General features: G+C 33.0%; 5 protein-coding genes and 1 long non-coding RNA gene across 7 annotated transcripts; 3 read left to right on the forward strand and 3 right to left on the reverse strand.

The window, feature by feature from the left end:
* Nucleotides 1-446: 446 nt before the first annotated feature.
* Nucleotides 447-3,611, forward strand: LOC110780712 (protein FAR1-RELATED SEQUENCE 5-like). The gene is made up of 3 exons (XM_056829564.1): nucleotides 447-642; nucleotides 1,039-1,921; nucleotides 2,147-3,611. The coding sequence occupies exons 1-3, from the start codon at nucleotides 594-596 to the stop codon at nucleotides 3,609-3,611; spliced, it is 2,397 nt and encodes a 798-aa protein (XP_056685542.1). The 5' UTR covers nucleotides 447-593.
* Nucleotides 3,612-4,823: 1,212 nt separating this feature from the next.
* LOC130460736 (uncharacterized) lies at nucleotides 4,824-5,952 on the reverse strand. Its single transcript, XM_056828239.1, has 3 exons — nucleotides 5,824-5,952; nucleotides 5,435-5,638; nucleotides 4,824-5,040 (listed from the first exon to the last, which is right to left on the reverse strand). The coding sequence occupies exons 1-3, from the start codon at nucleotides 5,911-5,913 to the stop codon at nucleotides 4,918-4,920; spliced, it is 417 nt and encodes a 138-aa protein (XP_056684217.1). The 5' UTR covers nucleotides 5,914-5,952; the 3' UTR covers nucleotides 4,824-4,917.
* Nucleotides 5,953-7,160: 1,208 nt separating this feature from the next.
* LOC130461452 (uncharacterized) lies at nucleotides 7,161-14,395 on the reverse strand. The gene is made up of 8 exons (XM_056829565.1): nucleotides 14,339-14,395; nucleotides 14,129-14,140; nucleotides 12,359-12,417; nucleotides 11,052-11,168; nucleotides 9,672-10,557; nucleotides 8,969-9,217; nucleotides 7,525-8,408; nucleotides 7,161-7,320 (listed from the first exon to the last, which is right to left on the reverse strand). Exons 1-8 carry the CDS (start codon nucleotides 14,393-14,395, stop codon nucleotides 7,161-7,163), a joined length of 2,424 nt encoding a protein of 807 aa, XP_056685543.1.
* A 196-nt stretch (nucleotides 14,396-14,591) lies between these two features.
* Nucleotides 14,592-15,171, reverse strand: LOC130462104 (uncharacterized). The gene is made up of 2 exons (XR_008922240.1): nucleotides 15,136-15,171; nucleotides 14,592-14,833 (listed from the first exon to the last, which is right to left on the reverse strand). It is a non-coding gene; the product is annotated as an uncharacterized lncRNA (long non-coding RNA).
* A 1,682-nt stretch (nucleotides 15,172-16,853) lies between these two features.
* Nucleotides 16,854-20,365, forward strand: LOC130462067 (protein FAR1-RELATED SEQUENCE 5-like). Of its 2 annotated transcripts, XR_008922199.1 has the most exons (3): nucleotides 16,854-17,164; nucleotides 17,488-19,792; nucleotides 19,868-20,364. XR_008922199.1 is itself a non-coding variant. In XM_056830423.1 (2 exons), exon 2 carries the CDS (start codon nucleotides 17,496-17,498, stop codon nucleotides 18,498-18,500), a length of 1,005 nt encoding a protein of 334 aa, XP_056686401.1. In that variant the 5' UTR covers nucleotides 16,854-17,164; nucleotides 17,488-17,495; the 3' UTR covers nucleotides 18,501-20,365. The 2 variants fall into 2 exon arrangements, 1 of the variants encoding a protein (XP_056686401.1); XM_056830423.1 differs by having other exon boundaries at nucleotides 17,488-20,365.
* On the forward strand, nucleotides 18,506-20,470 carry LOC130461453 (protein FAR1-RELATED SEQUENCE 5-like). Its single transcript, XM_056829566.1, has 5 exons — nucleotides 18,506-18,872; nucleotides 18,923-19,723; nucleotides 19,915-19,988; nucleotides 20,101-20,156; nucleotides 20,371-20,470. Exons 1-5 carry the CDS (start codon nucleotides 18,506-18,508, stop codon nucleotides 20,468-20,470), a joined length of 1,398 nt encoding a protein of 465 aa, XP_056685544.1.
* Nucleotides 20,471-23,487: the final 3,017 nt, after the last annotated feature.

Raw genomic sequence — 23,487 nt, forward strand, 5'->3', positions numbered from 1 at the left:
CATAAAATTCAGTTTTCACGTAATTAGTTTCTCTCTCTAATCTCTGCTTTCTCTCTCTGCTTTCTCTCTCTTTTTTCACGTAAACTGCCGCCATTACAGCACTTTAATCACGGTCCAATTCATCTCCAAATTCGCTTCAGAATTCAATTCAATTCTCGAATACATTCATCTACTTGATTATTTCAAGGTATTTTTTATCAATTTTCGCAATTTTGATTTGTGTTTTTTGCTTGATAATTTCCCAATTTCTGACCTAGTTTTGATTATTTATTCCAATTCCATTAGTATTGAATTGAAATTATTAATTGTTGATTATCGAATTCTTTATTTGCTGAATTTCGTGAGCTGCTTTTATAATTTGAATTTGTGAGTTGTTTTTTATTACCGAATTGCACTCATATTTGGTGAGTTGTTTTTGTTTTGTGTTTGATATTCTGATTTGTTTTTTATTTTGATTTTTGATTTGCATTTGTTATATATTTTAGATTTTTGATTATCTATTTGTTCCTTTCAATTTGTGTTTTTAATTTATGTGTTCAAATTTGTATTCAATCATGTAGTTTTTGATTTACAGATCAGTATTCTTTCGAGCAATGGCATCAGAATTTCATCATAGTTCGTCCTCATCATTGACGGAATCAAGTGAGTTTTCTTATTATTGTGTCTGATTTGTTAACGTTCTGAATAATCGCTATAAATGTTCTGCATTTGTAATCCAATGTTCTATGTACATATTATACATGTTATGAATTGTTTTTTAATTCTTTTATTGATCATGTTGTGAATAATGTTCACCTCTAATGAACTGCAAGTTGTAAATTTTTTTTGATGATGTGAATGATTGCATTATATCTTCTGCATAGTCGTTTAAATTGTTTTGAGTAATACTTGCTTCTAGGGTTTTGTATAGTTCTCTATTTTCCTGTCACATTCTTTCTGATGTTCTGAATTATTCTTACATTGTTCTCCACTTTTAACCCAATGTTCTATGTAAATTTTATACATGTTCTGAATTATTTTTTTGTTATTTTTTTCTAGATTCTGTTGTGGATAATGAACAATATGCAAGTTGTTCTAATTCAAATGTGGCTGTTACTCCTGAAGTAATTCCTATATTAAGTCCAGGGGGAACGAGAGAATGGATTCCATGTTGTTCTGATGAGTTAAAACCTGTTGTAGGGATGAAATTTATGAGTGTCGAAGAGGGTATTTCATTTTATAAAGCATATTCAAAAGCTGCTGGTTTTGTGATGAGGAAATCTACTGCTACAAAAAGGAAGGCACTAGACGTTATTGCTTTTCAGTATTGTTTATGCAACAAGGCTGGTTTCAAAGAAAAAGCAATAGTTAAGGTTGGAGGCATGCCAAATGTTAAAAAAGGGGAAGGTAATGAAGATAAAGTACCTATACTTCGAAGAAGGCTAGTTACTCGTGTTGGTTGCAAGGCTCGGATGGTTATGAAGTATAAAAATGAAGGTTTTTATGTGGTGACTGAATTCCGAGAGCCACATGTTCATCCTCTTTACACCCCGGGTTGTCTAAAATTTCAGAAAGCGGGTAGGAAAATGAATATTCTTCATAAGAAGATGATTATTGATAATTCGAAGGTGAACATTGGTCCGGTTAAGACTTTTAGATTGATGAAGGAGTTAGTTGGATCGTATGATAACGTTGGTGCATCCAAGCAAGATTTCAAAAAATTTCATAGAGATTTGAAGGCTTACATTGAAGGATCGGATGCCCAAATGTTTGTGAATAACTTTCAGAACAAGAAGTTGTTATGGAGTGCATTTTTCTTTGACTATGAGGTGGATGAAGACGAGCAACTTTGTAAAGCTTTTTGGGCAGATCCTATATGTAGAAAGAATTATGCACTCTTTGGTGATATGGTTTCTTTTGACACCACATTTCAAACAAAGCGGTAATTTCTTGTCATGTTCTGAATTCATCTAAATTTTGTTCTACATAATATTCATGATGTTCTAAGTTAAAATCTGCATGTTTTAAACATTACTCATCAAGTTCTGAATGCATGGTTATCTTGTTCTAATAACTGTACATATGTTCTAAATATTATTCAGCATGTTCTATATAACTATTCATATGTTCTGAACATTATACTGAATGTTCTGAAATTTGTTTTTAGGTATAATATGATATTTGGCCCATTTACTGGAGTTGATCACCACAAGAAGTGTGTTACTTTTGGTGCTGCTTTAATAGCCCATGAGGACATCGTGTCTTTTGAGTGGGTTTTTAGAACTTTCCTCAAGGCAATGGGAGGTAATGAGCCAGCTTGTTTGATTACGGATGAAGATCCGGCAATGAAAATAGCTATTCCTAAAGTGTTTCAGACCGCTGAGCATAGGTTTTGTATGTGGCATATAATGAAAAAAATGCCTGAGAAAGTCGGCCGTCAGATTACGCAAGATACCCTGTTTCTTAATAAAATTTGCAAATGTGTTTGGAGTGAAGAGATTGAGCCAACAGAATTTGAAGAGAAATGGGGAAAGGTTCTTGCTGAGTTCAAGCTTCAAGACCATGAGTGGTTGAAGCAGTTGTATGAGAAGCGTCAAATGTGGATCCCAGCATACTTTAGAGATTCGTTTCTATGTGGTATCATGAGGACTACATCAAGGTCAGAGAGTGAGAACAATTTTTATACAAAGTTTACCAATCCCCATCTCACTCTAGTAGAGTTTTACATGAGATTTGAGAGTGCATTGGATGCTCAAAGACATACTCAAGGTCAATTTGACAATGATTCTAAACACAAACATCCAGAATGTAAGACTTCCTTTGCATTAGAGAAACATGCTTCTAAAATCTACACTGTTTCAGTCTTTTATGATTTTCAAGAGGAGCTCGAGATTGGTTGCTTTCACTGTGGACTTGAGGAGTACAAGAAAGAAAATGGGTTTGAAATCTTTACCATTAGAGAAGGATGTAGAATAAGAAAGTTCGATGTTAGTTTTAACCCGGCTAACCTAGATAGTAAGTGTATGTGCAAGATGTTTGAGAGGTTAGGGATTCCTTGTAGGCACATGGTTTGGGTGTGGAAGGCAAAGATGATTGAGTATATTCCTGATGTTTATGTGCTAAATAGGTGGACTAGTTTGGCAACTAAAACGCCAATTTTTGATTTAGAAGGAAATATCTTGGAGGCATGTGTTAACTTTGTTGATTGTAAAAGAATGTTAAATGAGTTATGGTCAGAAATTCACACATGTGTGAGTTTGGCTCAGGGTAATGAAGAAGATCTTACTGATCTTGTGAAGAATTTAAAAGGTTTAAGGTTAAACTTGGAAGCTAAGAAGAGTTCTAACAATCATGAAAACAATGGTTCTCCGAGCAAAGCAACAGACATCGAGCTACTGATTGGAGCTACCCTTCCTACTGAAATTGTGGTTAAGCCGCCTAAAATTTCAAAGAACAAAGGCACGGGGGTTCATGTTCCAGGTACAGGTAGTGACAAACGATTGAAAGGTGACAAGGAAAAGGCAATTGAGCAAAGCCAAAAGAAGAAAAGGTTATGTAGAGGTTGTGGAGAGCTTGGTTACCATGATATTCGGAATTGCCCACATAAAGTGAAAGAAAATTGTAAGTTATAAGTTTTTATAACATGGTTTGGATGTAAAAAATTCTATTACCTTGATGTTCTGAATAAATTATCATATATTCTAATTAATATACATGATGTTCTAAACTTATCACTATATGTTTTAGGGAATTCTGCATTCTGTTCTAAACAATATTCATATTGTTCTAACCAATCTATATCATGTACTACACTTAAAACTGCATGTTCCAGGAAACTGTGCACTATGTTCTACACAATTTACATAATGTTCTAAACTATAGAATTATAATGTTTTAATTTCAATGATGCTTTTTATTCATTATTTAGTTCCCTTGACACAATTTGTTTTGTTTTTTTTCTTCAGAATTGTCATTAAAAGCTTCTCGCCAAAGAATACACAATTTCATCATTCACCATCGCCACATAGATCCTCTCACTTTTTGAAGTGTTATTTTTTTATAGTTTTTTTTTTGTGTTACGTTTTTGGACATTGTCATATTTTCCATGAACAATGTATATCTATATAGTTTTTTCATGGCTCTGAAAAATATACTTTATGTTCCTTTTGCTTAACTATTATTTTCAACAATTAAAAGGTATCCCCATGCATCAGCGATATTGTTGATATTATTATTTTCGCCCGCATGACTTCTCATTTTAGCTTATCGTTGTACAAAAGTTCACTTCATTCATCTACAATACAAACACTAAACCAAATTTTAAGAAATAAAGTTAAAAGTTCGATGTTATGAGTAAGTAAAGTAATTGTTCTAATTCAACTAAGTAAATGTTCTGAATTCAAAGAGACAAAGTTCTTAATTTAAAAAGTTCTTAGTTCTTAAAAAAGTTAAAAGTTAGTGCACAAAATGTAAATGCTCTAAGTCAACTTACCATACGTTTTGAAATAACATAGTATTTGTTCCGAATCACGTTCAACAAGAAATGATTACAAATTATTGGAATATATTTTATTTGTTTAATAGACTTGTTTCTATTTGCATTAATTAAATCAAGGATAACAACAAATTATGAAACAAAGTCATTGCATTGAATATTTAGTTTGACAATACTAAATATCGATAATACTAAATTTTGATAATGCTAATTCTCACATTTTTCAACTAATTATGCTAATACTCATAGTATTTATAATACTAACAAGAAATTCACATAAATGTTCTAAGCACTTCAGAAATATGTTCTAACAAGAAAGCCAAAAATTCTAAGCATTTAAGCTACATCTTCAACACAACCTATTTATAACAAGTACGAAATTTGATGCTACATGTAAGCTACATGTTTCTAGCATTGATCTACAACTAGCTATTACAATTTCCTCAAATTTTGTTTTCTAGTGCCCATGTTCTTGATTTTGAAATCATTGTATGGTGTTCATCATTCTCTTTGTGCGCCAATAACTTTCCACAATATTCAACTCTCAATCTCTTCATTTGCTCAAACTGCAATGACATCAATTTGAAGGTTAGAACAAAAAAATAGATGTTAAATACACTTTGTTTTAAGCATTTAATCCAATTGTTCTAATAACTAACCCTATATGTTCTAACAAATTCAATAATATGTTCTAAATATTTTCTGAACTCATTTAATATAAGTTCTAACAATCAATACACTTTGTTCTAAGCATTTCATCTAATTGTTCTAATAATTAATTCTACATGTTCTAACCTGTTACGGTATATGTTCTAACAAGTTGAACATGTTCTGTATCAACAAGTATATGTTCTAACTAGTTAAGGAACATGTTCTGTATAACCAAGTATATGTTTTGAGTGTATTCCAATGTTCTAAACTCATGAGACTTAGCATTAAATTTAAATTTTAAACACTTACGTTGTCTTTTTCCAGTCCCGGATTCCATTCCTTTGCACTCTCTCCATAATAAGTTTCCATGTGCTTCAGCAAAAACACTCCACAATCATCATAATTGGCGTTGCTTTTCCATTTCATATTCAGGTTTCTTGTTTTGAAATCAGTTACAGAACTTTTGTTTCCTCCATTGTGTCTTGCAAAATAATATTCTGCGAAGCCTTTCAACTCTGAAATTGTCAAAGTGAGAAACATTATTTTTTCTGAAGTTTAGGAATATGTTCTGAATTTGTAGCACAATGTTCTAAATATTCTTTCTATATGTTCTGAATTTGGAAAATTTTGTTCTGACAATAATTAGTTAGTTAAAATCTATGTCATCACTTTAACACAGATTTAGATAGAAAGCGTACCATATTTCTTGGTTCATTCTTGTATTTTCCCAAATACGTCATAGGGGGTGTAATGCATTGGTTGTCAATCACGTCCAAACTGCCATTCATGAAGTTAATGCACAATAGATAGTAATGACCACCATTAACTATCGGAAAAAAACACCTGAAAATTTAATGTTTAGAGTTATGTTGCTGTTTGTGAAAGTAGTATAATATTACGTCAACACTGTCACACATAATTAGAATCATACCAATTGAACTCTTTGCAAGCTTGTTACTTTAGCATGTGCTAGTTCTTCATCCATTCTTTTAAACAAAGCAGGAAATCTTTCACTGAACTTGATACTCGAAAGAAAGTACTTATCTTTGCATAAGATGAGCTGAAAATGTTTAAATATTTGTCAAAAAAAAGTGCTACTCGAATTTTAATTTAGACATCATTTTATATGTATTAACTTACATATGGCTTTGTGCTGAAGAAAAATCTACTTTCTGTTCCTACACCTCGCCTTCTGTTTTCAACATTTAAAAGGTATGCTCATGCATCAGCTATATTGTTGAGCATATGATTTTCGCCCGCAAGACTTTTCATTTCTTCTCTTGTGATTTTGTTTAGCTTATCGTTGTACAAAAGCTCACTTCATTCAACAAAAACACAAATATTATATCAATTTTTGAGAAATAAAATAAAAAGTTAGATGTTCTGAATCAGGAAAGTAATTGTTCTAATTCAACTAGGTAAATGTTTTGAATTCACAAAGATAAAGTTCTAAATTCAAAAACTATGGAATGCACAAAATGTGAATGTTCTGACTTAACTTAGTAATTGTTCTAATTCAACTAGGTAAATGTTCTGAATTCCTAAAGATAAAGTTCTAAATTCACAAAGATAAAGTTCTGAATTCAAAAACTATGGAATGCACAAAATGTCAATGTTCTGACTTAACTTAGTAATTGTTCTAATTCAACTAGGTAAATGTTCAGAATTCACAAAGATAAAGTTCTGAATTCACAAAGATAAAGTTCTGAATTCAAAAACTATGGAATGCAGAAAATGTCAATGTTCTGACTTAACTTAGTAATTGTTAAAATTCAACTAGGTAAATGTTCTGAATTCACAAAGATAAAGTTCTGAATTCACAAAGATAAAGTTCTGAATTCAAAAACTATGGAATGCACAAAATGTCAATGTTCTGACTTAACATAGTAATTGTTCTAATTCAACTAGGTAAATGTTCTGAATTCACAAAGATAAAGTTCTGACTTCACACATATAAAGTTCTGAATTCACAAAGATAAACTTCTGAATTCAAATAATATATAAAATCTTAATAATGAAAGTGAAAATTTATAACTTACTCAATTGGTCCTTCAGCAAATGCATAATCAGCCATCCTTCTTTTAGCAACATCTACTCTCTTGAACGCTGCATCATGTTTGACCATGAAAGGCGATCTTAAATATTGCGTGAGCTTCTCAATGCATCTTTGACTCTTTCTACTTTCATCATTTCCCCTGTACAAATTATCACACAAATATATAATAAAATCAAAGTTCTAAATCATAACACTTTGTGTTCTAAAAAACATTAAGCATTCGAATCTTTAAACAATTCTGAAAATAATAATTGTTCTAATCCATCAAAATACCAAAATACAATTATTTCATTGTTTCATGGTTTTTCCAAAATAGGAATTACAATAAATTATGTGTAATTACCCCTCCTGCTCATCTATTTTCTGTTTTGGCTCCTCATATTTTGGCGAACCAGCTTGCTTTCCATCAATATCTAAACCAGTTGGTGTTTTAGTAGTTTCTGTTCCCATTTGCTGATCATTGTTACCCAAAGTAGCCTCTGTTGGAACAACATCAGACGCTCTTTCCTTAGGGTCATCATCTTTACCCGAACTTGGCTTGTTTGTTGCATTTTCTGTGTCTGTTTGTTCTTGGCTTTTGACATTGTTTGCTGCATTTTCCAAGGATTTTTGAACTCCAAGTGCCAGATCCAAGTCCAAATCCAAATCCATATTTTCAAACGATTCAGCACTGTCGAGAGAAATCACTTCTGTTGGCTTTAATGCAGATGAAGATGGAATATCACTAAGGATCACTGGTGATTCTGATTCTGGAACAAAGATGTGTGTCGTTGTTGTAGCAAATGGGAGGGGTTGCTCTTCTTCTTCATCGGTTTGGCTTTGGGTCAACAATTTGAAGCCTAATATATCAGATTCATCTCTTGCCTTCTTTTTCTTTTTTGTTGGACGTGGCTTGACAAATTTCTTACTCATACCTATTCTCTCTTGGTAATCTTCCCATGCCTTAGCCATTACCACGTCCAATTCCTCAATGAATCCAGGTTCATCAAACATTTGTTTGTCCTGGCTAAGAACTGAAGGACTCTTGACTTTTTCTTGTGCTTCGGGCAGAATTGGCTCAGTTGGCTTATTTGTGTACTTGCTCCAAATATTATCGACCAGCCTTTTCAGTTCCTCTGCTGTATCGCCTTCTTTGAAAAGGTCAGATGCTTTATCTACCATAACATACATCTCGTTGATATTTGAAGCCAGTGCCTTAGCCAAATCCCCAAATTTGTCCAGAAAGCCCTTCATTCAAGTAAAACAGATTCATCAATTAGATATATGTTCTAAGAATTAAGTCTATTTGTTCTAAATATTCTATAATATGTTCTAAGAAATGTATTCAATGTTCGGAACTGTGCTAAAACTATTTTTTGAATTCATTTAATATAAGTTCCAACAACCAATACACTTTGTTCTAAGTATTTCATCTAATTGTTCTAATAATTAAACCTACATGTTCTAACCTGTTATTGTATATGTTCTAACTAGTTAAGTAATATGTTGTAAGTATTTAATCCAAATGTTCTATTAATTACTTCATATGTTCTAACATGTTACTGTATATGTTCTAAATTACCAATTACCATCAATCAAGGGTGAGAAAAATGGAAAATACAAAATCTCATAGACGGCAATGCATTCTAGAATCATAACCAGAGACTATCTTGTTCTATGGTAAAACAATTATGTTGGAATCACCAAACAATATGTTCTAACTAGTTAAGTAATATGTTCTGAATATTCTAACCATGTGTACTAACTTGCATGGTAAGTATTTAAATTCTATGTTTCCAGTTACTTACCATAATGTTGTAGGATGAAGTTGATGAGCCTGCTTGCAAGTGAGGATCTTTCTGGTATATGTGTTCTTCAACTTGTTCTTCTAGTAATCCTTCATAAGCTATTCTTTTGAGCACAACCCCCTTTCCAAAGCCCCTCTTGTTTTCAATCTTCATTCTTTCTTCTATCCTCTCACTGTTCCAGACTGAAAGGAGAGGGAACTCTCTTGGTTGCACAATCTTCTCCCTTTGCAACCGGTCAAAATATGTAATCTGTATAGAGTTTGAATATTTATAAATATTTTGCTTCAAGTAATTAAGACATACGCAATGACAAAACTCTTTGCTAAAAGCAGAGCGACTTTCAAAACAAAGAAGGGCAACTTTTAATCCTAATCTGTAATAATCAAGCAAGTTTAAGACTTTAAGATCAAACTAGCAAATTCATAGGCTATTTCAATTAAGTAAATGTTTCATTGTAGATTGATATTCTACCAATTAAAATTATATGTTCTAACAACTTTATCAATATGTTCTAACAACTTAATCAATATGTTCTAACAAAATTATTTAACATGTTCTAACCTATTGAGGAATATGTTCTGCAACTTAAGATATATATTCTAAGCAGAAAAAGAATATGTTCTAAACATTTAAGTATGTGTTCTAACCAGTTAACATAATTGTTCTATACTTTTAAACTATATGTTATGGGCAGTGTACATACCAGTAAGAAAGGCAATGGTCCAGTGAAATAAGCATTTCCTCCTTTCCATTTTTCAGCAGCTATCTTCATATTTACAAAAGTGTAATGGCACCAGTCTAATTCATGAATTTTCTGTATGTCCATGCAGCTATACAGAAACTTGTATGCCACTTCCGGTCTTGATGTTGAGCATATACAAGTATTCACTACACACACCACGAAATGCCATAAAAAATCATCACACAAGTCTTTTTCACATAACTCATTCAACCTATCTAATACTTTTGACAGGTATGGACTTCCACTTTCCATGTTAAAGAATCCCCTCCATGTTCTCAGAAATGAAACCCATTCTTCATCTTCTTCCTTCTTCGGTTCCACTATTTTCCTTCCTCCTATTGGAAGCCCGTACACAAGGTGTATGTCTTTCAACTGAATATCTATTTCTTCTTTATTATCCATCACCAAATTAACTCTGTTGGCGTCTAAGCTTGTTACAAGTTCAGCAGAAAACGCAGACTTATGGGCACCAATATCTAAATCAAGGAAGGCACCAAAGCCTATTTTCCTAATGGCAGCTCTGTGTTGTCTCGGAATTTTAGGAATAAGTGCCATGAACCAATTTGGTGGTATTCTTTGGACCAAAAGTCTAGCCTTTTTCTTCTCCACCGGTTTTGATTTGTTATCCACTTCTACACAGTCTTTTGATCTCGAGTGCACAACAACTGCAGACTTGTGCTTCTTGACATCTCTAACAACAATTTCATTCCCTTGTTTCCTTTTTGCAATATGTTTCCTTCTTTTGTCATTCTTCTGATTCACTTCCTCTTGTTCTTTGTTTACATTGGCATTGGTTTCTTCATTGATGATAGGTTCAGTTTCTGCATTGGTTTGAGTTTCGGTTTCCCTGCAACACATGAAACAAATTAACTTAATGTTATAAATATGTTTATATGTTCTAACAATTGAATTTATATGTTCTAACAAGTGAATCTATATGTTCTAATCAGTTAAGCTACATGTTCTAAGCAATTAAGCTATATGTTCTAGCACAATGAGAGGTGATGTTTAGATAGATTAGAAAGATTTTATTTTGGATTAAACCTTGCAAACTACTTAAGTCATAGAACTAAAAACCAAAACAACAATATAGGAACATCATAACAGCAACACAGATTATAACTATTATTAGAATCTTAAAAACCATTTTGGGAATAGGTATGGTACAAATTATATATAGAAACATAGAAAAGTTTAGTAGGTCCCAACTTGTTGCATATTGATACACATGAATACTAATCTTGGGGCAGAAATCAGATACATTCTAACATACATGTTGGTGATTTCAAGTCTAATTAATCTACTAGTTTTCTATTTGAAATATTATGTTTTGTCTTAAACCTAACAGTCTCTTCCCGTCCTTTAGTGAGATCAGGCTCTTGTTCTTGGTTTCCATTATCAATGCTTTCTTCATTGATTTTAACTTCAGTTTCTTGATTGGTGTGATCTTCGGGTTCCCTGCAACACATGAAACAAAATTAGTTCTTTTTTAAATAGGTATAAATATTTTAACAATTGAATTTATATGTTCTAATAAGTGAACCTATATGTTCTGTAAATTGTTCTGTATGTTCTAATCAATTATGCTACGTGTTCTAAGAAGCTAAACTATATGTTCTGTAGATATGGAAGGCTTTAGAATGATACCTAATCATATATCTAACACAGTAACACCCAAAATGGAAGATTAGCAATTTCCATTCAATGTTGAAGGTAGCGGTAACAATTAGGAATAATGTAACTTCACTTGTGCAGAGAAAATGTTGTAATTCTCAAGAAAATATGCATGACCAAAAAGACTTTAAGTCAGCTAAACTTAGAAACAAACTTAAGCCATGTTACTCTTCTGAAGGTAGCGGTTTCACACAACAGTGAACGACATTATCACTGGTCTTTTTGCAGCCAAATAAGCTATTTATTATATTCTCTTGCAGCATTTGAATTCCACCAAACATGAAAATGATATTTAAGTACATAACCATCATGCCAAATCGATCCCATGTCTTGTCACAGTTTCATAACGTGGTCATCAGCAAGTGATGAAAGAGTATCAAAAGTATTGGAGAGGTATAAAAGACACTGCATTGGGAGGAAAAACGTGCTGAGAAATTAGAAATGATGACCTCATACACAGTTTCAGAAACCCTGATACAAAAAAAGTCACCATTCGTTCATTAATCGATGGAATAGACAGGATTCTAATTAATATGTCAAGAGTTTGGAGAAATAATTGGCATCAAAAGTATTGGAGAGGTATATGTTCTAATAAGTGACCCTATATGTTCTGTAAATTGATTTGGGAATCTTCTGCACAAATCAATCTTCTGCACAAATCAATCTCCCATGGTACTATAGCAAAGCGGTAAATCCTGTTTGCTAACCCCATTAAACTGATATGCTCTCTTTCCAAATAGTTGTCAATCAACATTGTTTCAGACAATTGGACATGCATTTAACCTTGTCTATTATCAAGGTTACCAATTAACATACATCATCAACAAGAAAATTCTCAGCCAATTCACTTCAACATAAAACTACTTTACATTCCTCAAACTTATCATTTTGTATCCGCTACAGTTATCCCATGCTTAGCAAGAAAATTCCTTTCCCTTGACAGAAATTCTCTAAAATATAGCATCCTCATATACCTATTCATTTTTTGTAAGACACTAGCAACATCATGGTTAGTGTAGTAGTCCCTGACTGCCTGATACCAGCTTGACAAAGACTGAGGAGAGGTAGTAGGTTTTGACTCCTTTTGAGAGAAGAGATGAATTTATGAATATATGCGAGACCAAGGTTAGAATAGGGAAATGGAGGGAATATTAAAAAGGAATAAGCTGAAAGAGAGACAAGAAAATAGGAGATAGAACAACCATTTTGAAGGGAAAAGACAAAAAAATTGGGCAAAGACGGGGACCGAGTTGAGAAAATAGACGTCGAATAGCTTAAAATTGATCATAAAGCCCAAAAATTCTATTTCAATCATCCACTGCATATATAATATATTTGCCGCAAGTATTCTTACTAATCAACCCTAACTGACAAATAAACAGAGGAATACAAATCACAGTTTCACATCGCTATTAGTCTAGAACACAAAAACAATCTCAAAATTAAAGCTAAAAGTTAACAAATTTGACGATGGAGAAGAGATCATAAGCAGCAAAAGAGCAAGGATTCATACACATGTCTACATCCAATCTAATCCAATCAAGATAATTCGAACACGTTGAACAATTCAGAATATTGTTTGTTGTAGTGATGTATTAACTAGTATGATTACACTGGTTAGCTTTCAAATTCAGAACATTTGCACTCATATTTAGAACATATGCAATTATGATTACACTAGCTAGCTTTCAAATTGATCTATGATGTTCTACACAATGATCTATGATGTTCTACATTCTTAACCTAGAATGCTCATAACTAGGAAATTGGATGAAAAACAAGAAGGAGTGTATCTTAAATTATATTAAGCTGAGAATTGGAACAAATGCAGTCTTCGATCATGCATTCTTTTTCCCTCAATCAAACTCTATCAAATTATCCACTTGGCTTTCTTATGCCCTATGTATGATTAACAGCTGATGATTATTGCAAACACAATCTCCATCCAGTTATAATCCAGTTATATTTAGCCACTGGTCCTCTTTATGTGTTTGATAAATTCTCTAAGATTTCGGTTTTCAAAGTAGAGTAGATAAATTTGGATAGTGTAAACTAGACATAGCACTCTACCTTAGAAACTCATATTGCACCTTCTGTTACTGAATATAAGAAAGTACAAAAAAAAAGTTGTTTGTAGGGTATAAACATAATAATTAGGCAGAATCTTGTCATGGACATCTGTGGGGTTAAGTAGGAGTGTGTGCCTTCTAGCATCAAGAGTCAAGACCTTGATTTAAAACTTTGAGACCATATCTCAGTGATCTAACTGTTGAGGAGCTATTGCACGATGGGTAGCAAGGGCATGTTTTTATCCCTTGAGCTTTAACCCTTAGCAGGCCCTATCTACAGTAGGGAGAAATAATAATAGATATTTTGGTTCAGTATTCATTCTACACATTCTTTGAAATTGGATAATGAGAATGTAACATGAGGGAGTGTCGATCCTGCAGATATCAACTCCTGAATTTTGTCTATCTGCATCTGAGTATTCTAAAACCAGCTATGCAAACCAACAAAGGCCTAGCTCAGAATCAAACATGATCATGACAGAGACCAAAATCTAGGAGCAATCAATAGATCGGACTGTTCGCTCAATCAAATTACCACATAGAGCACTACCTTTACAGAAACTATCACTCATGCAAGATTAGAACTATGACAAGTTAGATGTGGAAGACTAACACTACTATAACATGACATTGAAACAACATCAAAAAGTCCAGGATATCTAAGAATTGCAGTACCTGAATCACACACTGAGAAAGCATTTGGAAACATTATGTAGATGAAAACATATAAATCAAGAAGTAAAACTTATAAAATTGAAGAAAGCTTAGTCAGACAATCATATGAAGGCCACAACTACACTAATATCAGAAATAGAAACTGCTAACGTTTCTTCACATCACCACAATTGAAATAGAGTTTAAAGTTGATTAGTTGGGTTATCTTACACAATACATGTCATTAGTCCCATCCCTAAGGCAGAGTACAACCCAAATCTTGTTCATTGTATTGAATAGAAAGAAAACTACATGGTAGTAGATTAGGGATGATTGAATTGCATAATACTTGTAGTTAAGAGCAAACAAAAAGTTGAAAGTGGTCAAGTTATTTGTCTGATGCTTGATATTTTAGAACTGAAAATATTAGTGAAGCTTTCATTGTGCCTAAAATGGTCAGCAAGCCCCATGAGACAACAACATATATAGAATAACAGTATTACTCAATATTATCATCAAACAAACATGATATAGCTTCAACTAGAACAAGAAGCACCCAATTTCTATGATGTTCTACACAATGATCTATGATGTTCTACATTCTTAACCTTCATGTTCTAAAGTATTGAGAGTATAAAGTATTACTCTAAATTGTTCATGATGTCGTTCAGAAGTGATTGCGGGACAACTGGCTCCGTTTCTTTGGCGCGTTCATTCTTATTCCTTCTGTTTAAAATTTCAAATCAAAAATATCAAAAAATGTTGAAAATATCTTAAAATTCTCAATTCTCAAAATAATTCAAAAATTTACAAAATAATTTCTTTTAAAAAATACTGAAAATTCATTAAAAAAATTCAGAATAATATAGGATGATGTTAATAAAAATTAATAAAAAATATCAACATCGCTAGAAACATACAAAAATTCGCAGACTAAAAATTACAAAAATAATTCCGAAAATTACGAAATACAAAAATTACGGAATTAATAAATAAAATTTGCTACAATTAAAGCACTGAATTCTTACTCTTCAGTATCGACTGGATTTGTTGCTTGTTTGTCGTGTTTGTGTTTGCTGAAAATCGAAATTTAACAAAAATTATCTTCAATTAATGTATATATACTACGAACGAAGTTCGAAATTAGGTTACAAATTCGCTTACCTTCGTCGTTCGTATTGGTTTCGTACTCCAGTCATCTTCAATTGAAAAATTAGGTTAAAATTAGAAAAAATTGTAGAAGGAGAGAAGAAATGTAGAACAATTGAACTCGAATTTACCTTAAATCTGCAATACACCGGCAGCGAAGGACGTTGATCGGCCGTTTTTGGAGCTGCGATGGCGGTTTTCGCGAGAGGAGAGAGAAAATCGTGAGGGAGAACAGAGAGAGTCTCGAACGGGAGAGAGAAAGAAGAGGAAAGGTTTTAGAGAGAGAAAGTGGGTGGGGTTTAGTGATAGAGACGTGGCTTTTAATGGGGAGGGTGGATGGGTTTGCTCACATTTAATCCTACCCATTAGATTGAATCTAATCCGTATACTCACATAGGGACCTATTTTCACAGGATCTCTTCCCTATATATATATATATATATATATATATATATATATATATATATATATATATATATATATATATATATATATATATATATATATATATATATATATATATATATATATATATATATATATATATATATATATAGGGTGAGGTTCTTGTGAGAACCATCTTATGGTGAGAACTTCTCTTATCATGAGAACCTTTGTGCTTATTTTTCGAATTATATGTGCATATTTTTTAAACCATATATGCATATTTTTTAAGCTAAATTTACACCATTTTTAGGGAAATATAATTTTTGATTTTCTGGAAAAGTTTAATAAATATACACATTATATACGAGTCATAAAAATATGCATGTACATACAGTTCAGGAATTATGCATATACAGTTCAGAAAATATGCATATTCAGTTGAAAAAATATGCGCAAAAAAAAATGTTGAGTTTGGTGGATTTTTTTCCTCCCCTGCAAGTTTTCTTTTGAAATTTAGAGCCATATGTAAAGCAATTAGATAATATTAGATTACGTCGGATATATTACGTCGAAAAACCACCAAAAAGCAAACAATTAATCACAAACCACAATCGTCATCTCCATGACCCCATCTAATCAAAGTATGAATGCTAGATTTTTAATGTCCTCCAATGTGAGTTTCTATCAGGATATTAATTGCTTAGTACTGCAGATTACTAGGGATTAGTTCTCTAGTATAATTATACTCCGTATATCTTAGCTTTGGTCGAATCAGGACTTCGTGAATTATAAATACGTCGTAGTCGATGGTGATGGAACAATTTGAGGACAATTATCAGAAGAACATAATTGGCAGGTTTAATGCTAGCTTCAAATTTGCTTCCATGGCGTTTAAATTAGAAGTATTTCGGAGTTCGAAATTTACAGTTTCAATGGCGTCTAAATGTCTAATACAGTGTGTCGGAGGAAGAGGATAAATTAAGGAAAGTTTTCTATTTCTTTTTGGCAAACACACGTGAGGTGGATAAAAACAAATTAACGATCAAGATATAAATAATGAACGGTCAAGATTAGAGTTCTCACTATAAGAGTGGTTCTCACCCTAAGATGGTTCTCATGTGAACCTCTATATATATATATATATATATATATATATATATATATATATATATATATATATATATATATATATATATATATAGGGGCCGGTTCTCATGAGAACCCTTCTTATAATGAGAACCGCTCTTTTAATGAGAACTCTCGCTCTCAACCCTTAGATTTTAATTGACGGCCACGATTAACGCTCATTAATTAAGCTGCCTCTAACGTATAACTAAAAAAAAAAGTGTCGATCAATTTGCTTTGGCAATCTTGTTTCTTTATCACTCACGAGTTACTATCATTCACGATTCTCGTGATAATCATCAAATTAGGAAAACAAAGTACAATACAAAATACCGATCATCATCGTCTTCTTTGTTGTGGAGCAATCAAATACAACAAACCATCGCTTATCCGAAGGTATAATCGTTTTTTCCGATAACACCATTATATAGTTTTCCCACAACGATGTACGTAAACATATGAAATACTTTTTTTTATGATGAATTAATCTTCTAGTTTACACCGTAATATGAACGACATTATGAATGATGATTATTTTGTGGTGTTTATTATGTTTGTAAACCTAACCTAATATTGCTATGATATTTTAACAAGTAATCCAAATTCTTATAATAAACAGTTTAACCATTTTGGACGAAAATTTTGTCAATAAAATAATTTTTCTGCATAGCCAAATTGTATTTATGCATATTTCTCAAATTTATATATTATTTTTGAAGGTTCTAATATGAATGAGATTCAACAAGAAGAAGACAAATATGAGCCTAACCATGACCAACTACAATTTGAAAATGAAGAGCGCGTTGAACGTCAAGGAGGAGAAAATGAGACGCCTAACAAATGCAGAAGTCCTATGAGTGTAATTAAGGAGTGGGTTCCTGTATGTGAAGATGATTTGAAACCAAAAGAAGGGATGGAGTTTGACAACCTGGAGGAATGTGAGAAATTCTACAAAAAATATGCTCATCAGGTCGGTTTTAGTGTACGTAAATCATCTAGCAAAAAGGATAAAAAAACTGGGTTATTGAAGTATAAAACGTGTGTATGTGCAAAAGAGGGATTTAGAGAAGCTAAATACGCAGGTAAGCAAAAAGTAAGAAATGTGAAATTGAGTAGGGAAGGGTGTGAGGCTCTGGTTGGTTTTAAAAGGACGCCAGAAGGTAAATATGTAGTATACAAATTTCACGAAGGTCATACCCATTTACTTGCAACTCCTAGAAAGTGCCACATGCTAAAATCAAACAGGGGAATTACTAATGTCCATAGATGCTTGTATAAGGCATTTGCTCGTGCCAATGTTGGTGCAAGTAGAGCGCATCGTTACATAAAGGAACAAGTGGGTGGGTATCAAAATGTTGGATGTAGTAAGCAAGATTTGAAAAACTTCCAAAGAGATTTGAGCCTTCATATTAAAGATTATGATGTTGACATGTTTATTGAGAACTTCAAGAGAAAACAAAAAATTGATCCTTCATTCTATTTTGCATATGAGATAAACAAGGCCACGCGCCAATTGAGACATGTGTTTTGGGCAGATGGCATTTCTAGAAAAAATTATGCATTATATGGAGATGTTTTGTCATTTGATACTACTTATGACACTAACAGATATAAGATGATCTTTGCTTCATTTACTGGTCTTGATAATCACAGACTTTATATTACATTTGGAGCAGCATTTTTGGGGATGAGAAAGCTGAATTTTTTTCGTGGTTATTTGAAAAGTTCTTAGATGCAATGGAGGGTCATAAACCTGTTTGCATCATTACTGATCAAGATCCTGCAATGAAAGTAGCCATCAAAAATATTTTTGACACGTCTACTCATAGGTTTTGCATATGGCATATAATGAGAAAACTTTCAGAAAAGGTGGGAAGCACTTTGAGTAGTAATGAAGATTTTATGAACCAATTTAAGTCTTGTGTGTATAATTCAGAGACAAAGGAGGAATTTGAATCATCTTGGAAATCAGTTATCAATGAATTTGAGTTACAAAATAATGACTGGCTTTCTCAGATGTTTTCAATTAGGAACTTGTGGATACCAGCTTATTTCAGAGATGTTTTCTTAGGAGCTGTATTACGGACGACGTCGAGGTCTGAAAGTGAAAATAGTTTTTTTTTTGTAGTTTCACAAATCCGCATTTGAGTCTAGTGGAGTTCTGGATGCGGTTTGAGAGTGCTGTAGAATCACAGAGACATTCTCAATCAATGTCTGACAATGATAACTTTTCTTTAATTCCTGAACTAAAAACAAATAGGGATTTGGAGAGACATGCAAGTCAAGTCTATACTTTCACTAACTTTTACAAGTTTCAAGAGCAGTTGTGGCTTGCTTGTATGGATTGTGAAGTTGAGGACAAGAAAGAGACAGAAGAGGGACTAGTTATAACAATATCTAATCATGCTAGAAAAAATGGGAAGATGCGTGAGGTTGTATATAACTCTCTTAGTCACGTGGCACGCTGTTCGTGCAAAATGTTTCAATGTGAAGGCATTCCATGCCGACATATATTATGCATTCTGAAGGGAAAAGGTTTGTCTGAAGTTCCAGGTTACTATATCTTGAACAGATGGACCAAGATGGCAGCAAGCAAGTCAATTTTTAACGTGTCTAGTAACCTTTTGGAAGGTTGTTCCAAAAGAGATAATGAGGATAAGCTCATTTCTAATAATTGGTTGGAATTCATGAACTGCATGAATTTGGCAGGAAGAGACCCTGAAAAACTAACTCTTATCTCAAATGAATTACAAAATGTATCAAAACAATTAAAAGAGTTCGAGAGTAATCCCACTGAGAGCAAGACACAAGAGTTGGAATCTTTTATCGGATCAAGTGCACCGAAAGAAGTTGAGATTCTTCCACCAAAACAATCGAATACCAAAGGATCTGGTAAACGTATGAAGGGGGGAAAAGAGAAGGCAATGGAACAGCAAGAAAAGAAACAGAGACATTGTAAAAGTTGTGGTCATTTGGCATACCATGATAGCCGAAATTGCCCTGCAAAGCTCTCTATTTAACCAGGTACCCTTCTTTCTGTTTAATATGTAATTTAAATTTAGTTTTTGTTTTGTCTTACTAATTCCTTTGTTTTCCTAGGGTGCTCTGTTGTTGTATGTTGTCTGTGGTTACTACTTTGGCTCTAGCTGCTGCTGGTGGTGGTGGTGGTGATGGTGTTGTTGCTGCTTTTGATGTGGTTTTGCTGCTGCTGGTGGTGGTGGTATTGCAGATGTTGATGTGGTGGTGATGGAGATGGTGCTGCTTTTGATGTGGTGTTGATGCAACCGTTTATTTTTTACCATCTGCTGTTGTTTTTTTTCATTGGATAATAGGGCGAATTTTGTGCTAGTTCTCGTTGCTTGACTACTTGTTACAGCAATAAGCTGAAGTATGTATTATGCATCATCGTTTTAGGGTCACGGTTTGGTATCAAACTCAATTGTGTCTTGTGAGCAGTTGATGTACTTAAAAAAGTCTGAATATGGCTTATGCAGAAGAGTGTCTTAAGGCAATATTCTCCTTGTTGCACGGTCAGATAATGTGACTATTGGATCAAACTAAAAATCATTAATAATGATGTTAATATGGGTATACTGCTTCAGATCAATTCAGGGGATACTAATTTCTAGATCAATCATACCAATCATGATTCATGAGGAGACAACACTGGCACAAGCAATTAGTATCTGGCCTGCATACTAAAATCAATAAGGTAATATCATCTTAGGAATGGTCCTTGAAATGGCATACTCGCATACTATAAGTTTTAAAGACAACCTATGTAGGAATCGAACCCACGTCCCCTATGCATATCATATGCATAGTGCTCTACCATTTGAGCTAATAGGTTTTAGCACAACTCCAACTACAGATTATTGAAAGCAAGCAAGAACAAGACTTCAGTTTTCACCCATCACATATTTCAGAATATCAGAATGCAGAGCAGTTAGGATTTTCAGAAAATATTCTTGATCTCCATAGTCTACACAGTCCACACAATATCGTGAGAATGGGATTTAATTTAAAGAGAAACAACCGACTATTATCCTAACTTGCAGTATCAGTTAACCACTACAAACAGCTTAGTACCAGTTACTGCAAACAGCTTAGTACCAGTTATCCATTGCGAACATAAATATATGATTCTTCAATTGTATAATGCAGTTTTACAACTAGCTAGAGTAAATGTTAGTCATGTTAAATCCAGCATTAAGAGGGGTTCTCATGAGAACCGGCCCTTATATACTATAGGACATATTATTAAAAGCAAGCAAGAACAAGACTATAGTGTTCGCCCATCACAAATTATTAGTTTTCAACTCAACTCTTGTATCTTACTAATTTCCAATACCAGACTCCCAAAATCAGACATGTTGATCATTAAAACTAGACATGATAAGAGTTTGCTAAAGCAACCTGTATAAACAAGAGTTTTCTTTCAGCAGGTACAACACCAAATCAACAATGCAAACACTAAGTATGTTAATTATCATTACCTTACCCAAATAGGACAATTCATATAGTTTGACTTCAAACATTAAATTACTTTATGTAAATAATCATTCATCCTTTCCAAATTCCAATCAACATTTTCGCAGTACATGATGGAAAAAATATAATTTCTTTTTGAGGGGTAGGACTCCGTAGGAGGCCCGGAGGGGTACAGAGTACTGAAGTGAAATATTGAAAGGAAAAAGCAACAGCAAAGGTAATTGAAAACCTGGTTTGCTTGGCTTCAGATGAAAGGGGATGGAAACTTGTATTCTCTATCCAATTTGAAAGGGGATGGTGCAGAATCCCCCCAACTCTTGTATATTACTAAGTTCCAATACCTGATGTAAAAAATAATATAATTTTGCACCAGCATTAGTTTTACAAGCAGTATTATTGGGAAAAAATAACTACACTTTCATTTTTTTCGACTTAATAAATCACAATTTCTAAAATAGCTCAATCTTAAATTAAACAATAAAGAACCTATTGAATGAGAGAAACTCAGTAAACTTGAGACTTTTAGTACTCCGTAATCAATTATGGAATAAAATCCCAAAACCTAGAATTTGAAAGAAAAAATTATAAAAATTGAAGTAGAGAATCATACTTATTTCATGAATCACAAGGCTGGATTGATTCGTGGATAGTAGGAGAAGAAATTCATCATCAATTCATCATCACCCATTCATCATCACCCATTCATCATCAATTCATCATCACCAATTCATCATCAATTCATCTTAGTTAACTAAACAAAAGGAGGAAAGGAGAAGCAATTCATCATCACCAATTTCTTTGTTATCATCGTTAGGAGGAGTCTCGCGGAAACAAAAAACTTAATTGGCTTAATTATCATCTACATTTTTCCGTTGTTGAGGTGGGAAGGGATTCAAGGGAAAGAGGAGGGTAATGAATCGAGAGGAGAGAGAACGAGTTATGTTTTAGAGTTATATTTTTATAAATATTACAGTAATGAGTTTTAATTATATATATATATAGGGTGAGGTTCCTGTGAGAACTGTCTTAGGGTGAGAACTACTCTTACGGTGAGAACCTCTGTGCATATTATTCGAACTATATATGCGTAGTTTTCGAACTATGTGTGCATATTTTTTAAGATAAATTTTCGTAAAAAAAATATGTGAATATAAATTTTAATTTCCTGGAACACTTAAAAAAGTTACGCACATTATATTTGAGACAAATAATATTCAAATATAGTTCAAAAAATATGCATATTTAGTTCTAAAAATATGCATATATAGTTCAAAACATATGCATATTCAGTTTAAATTCTGAATCCAATCAGCATTATGATCAACAACCGAGCCTCAAGCTTCAAACAAAGTTCTCTACTGTAAACAATTTGCATTTACCGATCACTAAAGTAGCACATGAACCCCTCAAAAAAAACAACATAAACTAAACTAACTGATCACTAATATGCACATAAAAACCCATCATCTTCTTTATCTCTCTTCCCTTTGTTATCTCTCATAACGAATTTGTAGTTGCCTAAATTGATTCAACTCCCAGTATTGATTTAATTATTATATTAGTCGCTAATCGATGCCGGCCAAGAAACTAAGAATCGCATACCCCGGGCAATTATGAGGTTTGATTGCTTGGAGAATTGATTAGCAGGTAATTACGAGTTTTAATTGTTTGGTGTTCTGATTGCAAACATACCCCAAGCAATCACATGTGATTTTTGGATTCGGTGAGCTCAAGATTTTCAGGAAATACGATCGAGACTGCAACCTCGATTCAGAGGGTCGGACAAAGAGGATAAAAATAAATTTTTTTAATTCTATAAACACTCGTGAGGTGGATAAAAATATTAACGATCTAAGATATAAATAATGAACGGTCAAAATTATAGTTCTCACCACAAGAGAGGTTCTCACCTTAAGATGGTTCTCATGTGAACCTAAATCTAAATCTATATATATATATATATATATATATATATAGAGGAGGGCTCATATGAGAACACCTCCTTTATGTGAGAACACATCCTATGTGAGAATAGATCTTAACCCTTGAATCATCTCTAATCTAACAGCCTGAAATGAAGGATTATTAATGGCAATTTGGTAAATTCTTTTAAGTATAATCAGCCCATAAAATTCAGTTTTCACGTAATTAGTTTCTCTCTCTAATCTCTGCTTTCTCTCTCTGTTTTCTCGCCTTTCTCTTTGATGTTGCTGCCGCCATTAGAGCAC

The sequence above is a fragment of the Spinacia oleracea genome, chromosome 5, assembly GCF_020520425.1.
Source record: "Spinacia oleracea cultivar Varoflay chromosome 5, BTI_SOV_V1, whole genome shotgun sequence".
Lineage (NCBI taxonomy): Eukaryota > Viridiplantae > Streptophyta > Magnoliopsida > Caryophyllales > Amaranthaceae > Spinacia > Spinacia oleracea.

Bases quoted from the DNA above. Each gene is read 5' to 3' on its own strand.
- LOC130461452 (XM_056829565.1), bottom strand. From the start codon at position 14,395: ATGAACAAGATTTGGGTTGTACTCTGCCTTAGGGATGGGACTAATGAC. The intron at 11,169-12,358 runs GTATATGAGGAT...CATGTGTTGCAG, and splicing joins GTCTTACAAAAAATGAATAG to GGAACCCGAAGATCACACCA. The intron at 7,321-7,524 runs GTAATTACACAT...TAATTTGTACAG, and splicing joins AAAATAGATGAGCAGGAGGG to GGGAAATGATGAAAGTAGAA.
- LOC130460736 (XM_056828239.1), bottom strand. From the start codon at position 5,913: ATGAATGGCAGTTTGGACGTGATTGACAACCAATGCATTACACCCCCT. The intron at 5,639-5,823 runs GTACGCTTTCTA...ACAATTTCAGAG, and splicing joins AGAATGAACCAAGAAATATG to TTGAAAGGCTTCGCAGAATA. The intron at 5,041-5,434 runs GTAAGTGTTTAA...ATGTCATTGCAG, and splicing joins CGGGACTGGAAAAAGACAAC to TTTGAGCAAATGAAGAGATT.
- LOC130462067 (XM_056830423.1), top strand. From the start codon at position 17,496: ATGAATGAGATTCAACAAGAAGAAGACAAATATGAGCCTAACCATGAC.
- LOC110780712 (XM_056829564.1), top strand. From the start codon at position 594: ATGGCATCAGAATTTCATCATAGTTCGTCCTCATCATTGACGGAATCA. The intron at 643-1,038 runs GTGAGTTTTCTT...ATTTTTTTCTAG, and splicing joins CTCATCATTGACGGAATCAA to ATTCTGTTGTGGATAATGAA. The intron at 1,922-2,146 runs GTAATTTCTTGT...ATTTGTTTTTAG, and splicing joins ACCACATTTCAAACAAAGCG to GTATAATATGATATTTGGCC.
- LOC130461453 (XM_056829566.1), top strand. From the start codon at position 18,506: ATGGAGGGTCATAAACCTGTTTGCATCATTACTGATCAAGATCCTGCA. The intron at 18,873-18,922 runs GTGAAAATAGTT...ATTTGAGTCTAG, and splicing joins GACGACGTCGAGGTCTGAAA to TGGAGTTCTGGATGCGGTTT. The intron at 20,157-20,370 runs GTATGTATTATG...ATACTGCTTCAG, and splicing joins TGTTACAGCAATAAGCTGAA to ATCAATTCAGGGGATACTAA.